The sequence below is a fragment of the Cuculus canorus genome, chromosome 16 (assembly GCF_017976375.1).
Source record: "Cuculus canorus isolate bCucCan1 chromosome 16, bCucCan1.pri, whole genome shotgun sequence".
Lineage (NCBI taxonomy): Eukaryota > Metazoa > Chordata > Aves > Cuculiformes > Cuculidae > Cuculus > Cuculus canorus.
This window is the reverse complement of record NC_071416.1, coordinates 142,722-149,601: the sequence shown is the minus strand read 5'-3', so window position 1 is coordinate 149,601 and position 6,880 is coordinate 142,722. Positions and strand designations below refer to the sequence as shown.

The window sequence follows — 6,880 nt, the reverse complement described above, 5'->3', positions numbered from 1 at the left end:
TGAAGAGCAGCTGGCTGGTTGAGCCGGAGACTACCCAGTTACAGCTTCCTTTTCCCCCAAAGCAGAAAATAACTGGGGGGATGTGATGCTGGCGGGAAGCAGCAGGACCAAGCTGAGGGTCTGTGGGCAGCAGCTCTGTTCTCTGTCTCAGCAGCTGAATTGGTTCCTGTGGCTTCCAGCACCGCCCCAGCCCGGCTGCATCTGGGTCTCCCAGGGGAGCAGATCCCAAAGTTGTGGAGAGGGAACGTGTGGGCACTGAGGCAGAGGAGAAGGCAGGGACTCCTCTTGGGAGGAGTGGCTGAGAGCCCTGGGTCTGGTTCTTCTGGAGGAGGGAGAGGGGAGACCTTATTACTCTCTACAACTACCTGAAAGAAGGTTGTGGAGAGGAGGGAGCTGGCCTCTTCTCCCAAGTAACAAGGAACTGGACGAGAGGAAATGGCCTCAAGTTGTGCCAGGGGAGTTTTAGAGTGGTTGGTAGGAGACATTTCTTCACTTACGAGAGCGGTGAAGCTCTGGAACCGGCTGCCAAGGGCAGTGGTGGAGTCTCCATCCCTGGAGGGGTTCACAAAGCCTGTGGCCATGGCACCTCTGGATATGGTTTAGCAGGCAGGATGGGGTTGGACTGAATGAGCTCAGAGGTCTTTTTCCAACCTTAATGATTCTATGAGTGAGGGGCTGCAATGGGCTCTGCAACAGGGGGGCAAGGAGGTACCCCGAGAATGCATGGGGTGGAGCAGGGCTATAGTGGCCATCATGCCACCATGCAGGGAATGCAGAAACACCTGTGTTGGCATAAATGGGATATTGTTAAGCTTGGGCTGGCAGGCTCCTGGGTTCTGGAGGGGCATCAATGGGAAGTGAACCCCACAGCCCCTCCCTGGTTTGCAGAAGCTTCCCAGCAGTGCCTGTGGCAGGGCAACACCTCAGCCAAGGGCTTGTGCCTGCAGCCACGAAGCCCCAGCCTTCCCTGAGGCCCTGGCTCCCCCTGATGTGGGACATCAGCCCAGGCTGTCCCTCCTGGGGTGAGGGGCATGTGCCACCTCATCCACTGGGCACTGTTGGCAGTTGCTACAATCATTGCAACAGTTGTGTTGTAAGGAGAAACACAGGCACAAACCTGCCCGTTGATCCCAAAACAAGGACTACGCACATCCGGAGGCTCCCACTTGGTGATCCAGAGCCTGGCCAAGGGACACGAAATTGGTGACAGCCACCCAGCACCTGGCTGAAGGGGCCATCCCAGCCCCACCCAGGCCCTGGCTCTGCAGGGGAACACGTCCTTGACTCCAGGAGCTGGGACAGGATGCCAGCACCCACACCTACCCATGTCATGTCCTGGGTGCCAGGGAGGGGCCATGTGGGTGAACTTTAACCCAGGGCGGTGTCGAGGGCGCCTGGCAGCGCCCAACACACCAGCAGCACCCACAGGGCTGTCATGAGGGGGCTTCGTGCCTGTTACCACCTCCTGGTAGGTCCAGCGCAGTGGTGTTACGTGGCAGCATGGGCACCGGGAGCGAGCCTGGGCAGCGCTGGGGCGGGCTGGGTGTTCAGGGGGGCTGGAATCGTTGTAGGGATGGGGGGTTGGATGTGTTGCAGGGCTGCCCTGGGGACGGCGAGGGGCTGGGGAGGCGCAGTGGGTGATGGGCACACTCAGCCCTGCATGTGCAGCCCCGCTGAAGATTCCAGTACCCTGAGGGCCACATCTGCTGCTGCCTGAGGCAGCCTCACTTGTCCCTTTGGGGTGGTTTCTGCCTGTCCCACCACTGCCTGCCCTGACAGTCACCAGCTGCCACTGGGATGAAAGCACCTTCCTGTCCCCACGCGCACCACTGGGCAGCGAGAGGAGCTTGTGACCTGGCTTTGTCCCTTCTGCTGGGGCTGAGGTTGTGGAATCCTGCCTGCCTCCTCTTCCTCCTCCCCTGGGGCAGCCCCACACCCTTGAACTTCCCTGTGGTGCTGCTCCCTTGGGGCCTGCAGGGTGCTCACCTCTTCCTGCCTCAGCCCAGCCAGGATGAGGAGCTGCCTGTGGGATGCAGGGAGACAGACAGAGAGGAGCAGCTGGGCTGCGAGGGAGCACCACCAGCAGCCCCAGCAGAAAGGCGGTCTCTGGAGGAGACATCCACGCTGGTGCTGAGCACACCAAGCAACATCCTGCGGGATGGGGAGATCCAGGAGGTGAGGAACACTCCCACCAGCATGGAGACCGCATTCTCTTGCTCACATTCCCCACCACGCAGCCATGGCCACTGTCCTGCCAGGAACTGGTCCAGCACAAGGCCGGATGGTGACAACCCCATCCCTAGGAATGGCCACTTCAGCCGTGCCTCTGGGGGGAGGATGCTTGGGGAGACATCTCGGAAGGGTTCTCAGGGGGACAATGCTTGGAGGAAGCATCCTGGGAGGTTGCTGGGGAGGACTGGGAGCTTGAGGAGTCGCCTTTGGAGCATGCTTAGGGGGAGGATACTTAGGGACAGCTTTCAAGAGGGTGCTCGGGTGAGAGGAGGGCTCTTGAGAGGATGCTTGGAGGAGGCAGGTGCTTCGGGACACCTCTTGAGAGGATGCAGAGGATGCTTGAGGATACCTCTATGGGGGCATGCTAGCACAAGATGGAGACAAGGATGCTTGGGGATAACTCTTAGGGGGGATATTTGTGTGGAATGAGAGGAGGATGCTCAGGGTGTGGGGAGGATGCTGGGGCCAGGCAGCCCTGGTTGAGCATGCTCTGCCCCAGCTGGGCCCCCACCTGCCCCTCCGGCTGACGCAGCAGCCCTGGCGCCTGCTGTACAGCACCGCACAGGATGGCTTCAGCCTGCGGACCCTGTACCGGTGTGGAGCCCAGCCAGGCTCCCCGGCTCTGCTGCTCATCAGGGACACGGAGGCACAGGTATGGCTGGATTCTCCCCAGTCTGGCCCCTGTGGGGCCAGCGGCAGTAATCCTGGCACCACCTGGAGCCCGGCCTCGCTGCCAGCTGGAAGTGGAATGCGCTTTGGCATTGGGGACCAAGCCATGGAACCCCCTCCTGCTCTGTTCCCCCCCAGGCCTTCGGTGCTTTCTCTGCCACCACCATTTGCTGCAGCAGCAGCTTCTACGGGACGGGGGAGACCTTCCTCTTCTCCTTCTCCCCAGAGCTGAAGGTAGGGGCCGCAGGCTGCCAGTTGCAGGGTGCCCTGGAGTGGGGGGGGCTGACAATGTTCCTGGCACACAGCCACACCGGGGGGTCCCCTGGGCACTGGGGAGGAGTCTGGAGTGACAGCATTGGGTGACACAACCACATTTGGTTAGACATGGGGGAAGCTGTCAACTGGAGTCCCTCAGCCTCTGGAGTCCCTCAGCCTCTGGAGCCTCAGTCCTCTGGAGTTCACGAGGATGGTGCCCACAGGCTCAGCCAGGTCTTCAACTGGAGAAGCAAGATACGGCAGGGATGGGCAGAGCTTTGCTCAGCAGCCCCTGCTGTCCTTTGCAGGATGGGGACAGGACGGTGTGGGGATGCTGTGCCCCAGCCAACTGCTGTCTCCATGCAGGTGTTCAAGTGGACTGGCAGGAACAACTTCTTCATGAAAGGGGATGTGGACCTGCTGATGGTTGGTGGGGGCAGGTAGGAACCACATCGGCAGCTTTGGAAGCCCAGGGAGTCCTCAGCCCCAATGGCTGTTGGGGCTGCAGTCCGAGCCCAGGCTGCCTGGCCTTGGTTTGAAGCCAAAAACCCTGGTGGAGGTTGTTCAGCAGCACCGGTTGTTTCATGCTCCCCGATCCCTGCCCACGGCCAGGGGGCAGCCCCAGGGGTGGCTGCTTGTCAGGTCTCATGCCCATTTTGCCCATTCCTTGCGCCTGGCATCCTCAGCAAGAGGGCAGCTGGTAGTAGGGATGGGAAGGTGGTTGGGGAGGCCATCTAGGCATCGAGGAGGCAGGAGAGGGGACCCTCAGCCAACTGTGCCATTGGAATCTTCCCAGTGGTAGATTTGGGCTATGGCTGGACAGAGACCTGCACCACGGTGGCAGCCACCCCTGCGAGACCTTCAACAACGAGACCCTCTCGCGCCGGGAGGAATTCTGCATCCAGGACCTGGAAGTGTGGGGCCCGGCCTGAGCCCGCAGGCCACAACCTGGGACAAAGGGATGCTTTGGGACCAATGCCTCCTGCACCACTCTTCACCCATCTACAAGAAAGGTTGCAGGGTGGATCCAGGGAACTCCAGGCCTGTCAGTCTGACCTCAGTGCCAGAGAAAGTCACGGAACAGGTGATCTTGAGTGCTATCATGAAGCACATGCAAGAGAACCAGGTGATCAGGCCCAGTCAACATGGGTTCACAAAATGCAGATCTTGCCAAACTAACCTGATCACCTTCTATGACAAAGTGACTCGACTACTGGATGGGGGAAAGGCTGTCTTCTTGGACTTCAGTAAAGCCTTTGACACAGTTTCTCACAGCATTCTGCTTCAGAAACTCTTAGCCTGTGGACTGGACAGGCGCACACTCTCCTGGGTTGAAAACTGGTTGGATGGCCGGGCCCAGAGAGTGCTGGTAAATGGAGTTAACTCCAGCTGGAGGCCAGTCACAAGTGGAATTCCTCAGGGCTTGGTACTGGGTCCAGCCCTGTTCAATGTCTTTATCAATGACCTGGATGAAGGCATTGAGTGCACCTTCAGCAAGTTTGCAGATGACACTAAGCTGGGAGGAAGTGTCGATCTGCAGGAGGGTAGGGAGGCTCTGCAAAGGGATCTGAACAGGCTGGACCGCTGGGCCGAGACCAATGGCATGAGGTTTAACAAGGCCAAATGCCGGGTCCTGCACTTGGGGCACAACAACCCTATGCAGCGCTACAGACTCGGGGAAGAGTGGCTGGAGAGCTGTACAGAGGAGAAGGACCTGGGGGTAATGGTTGACAGCCGACTGAACATGAGCCAGCAGTGTGCCCAGGTGGCCAAGAAGGCCAACGGCATCTTGGCTTGTATCAGAAACATTGTGACCAGCAGGTCCAGGGAGGTTATTCTCCCTCTGTACTCAGCACTGGTGAGATCACACCTTGAATACTGCGCTCATTTCTGGGCCCCTCACCACAAGAAGGATGTTGAGGCTCTGGAGCGTGTTCAGAGAAGAGCAACAAAGCTGGTGAGGGGTCTGGAGAACAAGTCTTATGAAGAGCAGCTGAGAGAGCTGGGAGTTTAGCCTGGAGAAGAGGAGGCTGAGGGGAGACCTTATTGCTCTCTACAACAACCTGAAAGAAGGTTGTGGAGAGGAGGGAGCTGGGCTCTTCTCCCAAGTGACAGGGGACAGGACAAGGGGGAATGGCCTCAAGCTCCGCCAGGGGAGGTTCAGGCTGGACATCAGGAAAAATTTTTCATGGAAAGAGTCATTGGGCACTGGCAGAGGCTGCCCAGGGAGGTGGTTGAGTTACCCTCCCTTGGAGGTGTTTAATGGATGGGTGGATGAGGTGCTGAGGGTCATGGTTTAGGGAGTGTTAGGAATCGTTGGACTCGATGATCCAGTGGGTCCTTTCCAACCTGGTGATTCTATGATTCTATGATTCCCTGCCAGCACTCACCAAGCACATGGGGTCCGTGCACAGCCTCACCCCTACCTCCCTGTCCCCACCAACATCCCCACTCCATGTGCCAAGAGCTGGCACGGGAAGCATGACAGGGAGAGGCTGCAGCAGGACCTCAGTCCCTCGCAGCACTGTCTGGGGTCCCTGGGTGGCTGCAGGACCAGCCCTTGCCGGCACTGAGACCCCACCTGGCCGGGGTGATGTGGGGCTTCCCCGGGAGGAGGGTGCATGTCAGGGACAAGCACCACGGGGTCCCCAGAGGGACGAGCAGGCTTCAGGAACAGCGAGGGGCTGGTGTGACCGAGCGAGCCCTGACAGGCTCTGCCACACCAGCCGGGGCCCCTGGGAGTGCCAGGGCCGGCTGGCGACACAGTGACTACTCCTCAATAAACACGCTGAGCCGTGCTGCCAGCCTTGTCCTTGCTGTGGGAGCAACAAATGGCACTGGGAAAGCATGCAGAGTGACGAGCAGGCCAGGAGCCACGGGAGTGCTGGCCATGCCCCATCCAGCCCCGGACCATGCGCCCACAGCAAGCATGGAGGTGGCCCAGACGCTGCTTCACCTCTGCAGAGTCCAACCCATCACCTCCTGAGAGGACCAGGGCTTTCTCCTCAGGGTTCCCAGGCTATGCTGTGCATCTCATCCTGATGTGCTTCCAGCAGGGAAGGGACAACAGTTTTAAATTCGAGGGGGGAAGATTTAGATTAGACATTAGGAAGAAATTCTTCCCGATGAGGGTGGGGAGGCCCTGGCCCTGGTTGCCCAAAGCAGTGGTGGCTGGAGGTGTCCCAGGCCAGGTTGGATGGAGCTTGTAGCAACAGGATCCAGTGAGAGGTGTCCCTGCCCACGGCAGGGAGTGGAATTAGATGATCTTTAAGGTCCCTTCCAACCCAAACTATTCTGTGATTCTATGGTTCTGATATGAACCCTCCCTAGGGCCCCTTCCCACCTGCAGCTCCATGTCCTGTTTGTGGATGCCAGGCCAGCTCTCCTCCTCCTTCACCATCCCCATCCAAGCAGCAGGACCAGCTCTGCAGGCAGGACTCAAGGTAGGGGTGGCCCAGAGGTTTCCATCTGAAGTCAAGGGCCTGCGTTGTTTGGCCACATTGGATTGACATTGGGAGCATGGCTGGGTGTTGAGCTGAAGTACCCACCCACCCGGAGCAGGCAGACACGCTCAGGCAGACAGCACGCTGACTGGCCCCATTTTACACACAACCTTTTTGCACCCCTTTTCTGCCTTCCTCCCTCTGTTCCCCCCACCCCGGTCAAGTCCCACCAAACCTTTCCATGTCCCAGCCCCTCGGGGTTATACTCTGACTGGCTGCAA

The 6,880-nt window shown here is 59.2% G+C and overlaps 1 protein-coding gene across 1 annotated transcript; it reads left to right on the top strand.

Moving 5' to 3' along the window:
* Positions 1 to 199: 199 nt before the first annotated feature.
* TLDC2 (TBC/LysM-associated domain containing 2) lies at positions 200 to 4,108 on the top strand. Its single transcript, XM_054081206.1, has 5 exons — positions 200 to 2,175; positions 2,732 to 2,884; positions 3,040 to 3,135; positions 3,523 to 3,596; positions 3,953 to 4,108. The coding sequence occupies exons 1-5, from the start codon at positions 1,798 to 1,800 to the stop codon at positions 4,086 to 4,088; spliced, it is 837 nt and encodes a 278-aa protein (XP_053937181.1). The 5' UTR covers positions 200 to 1,797; the 3' UTR covers positions 4,089 to 4,108.
* The last annotated feature ends 2,772 nt before the right edge of the window (positions 4,109 to 6,880 follow it).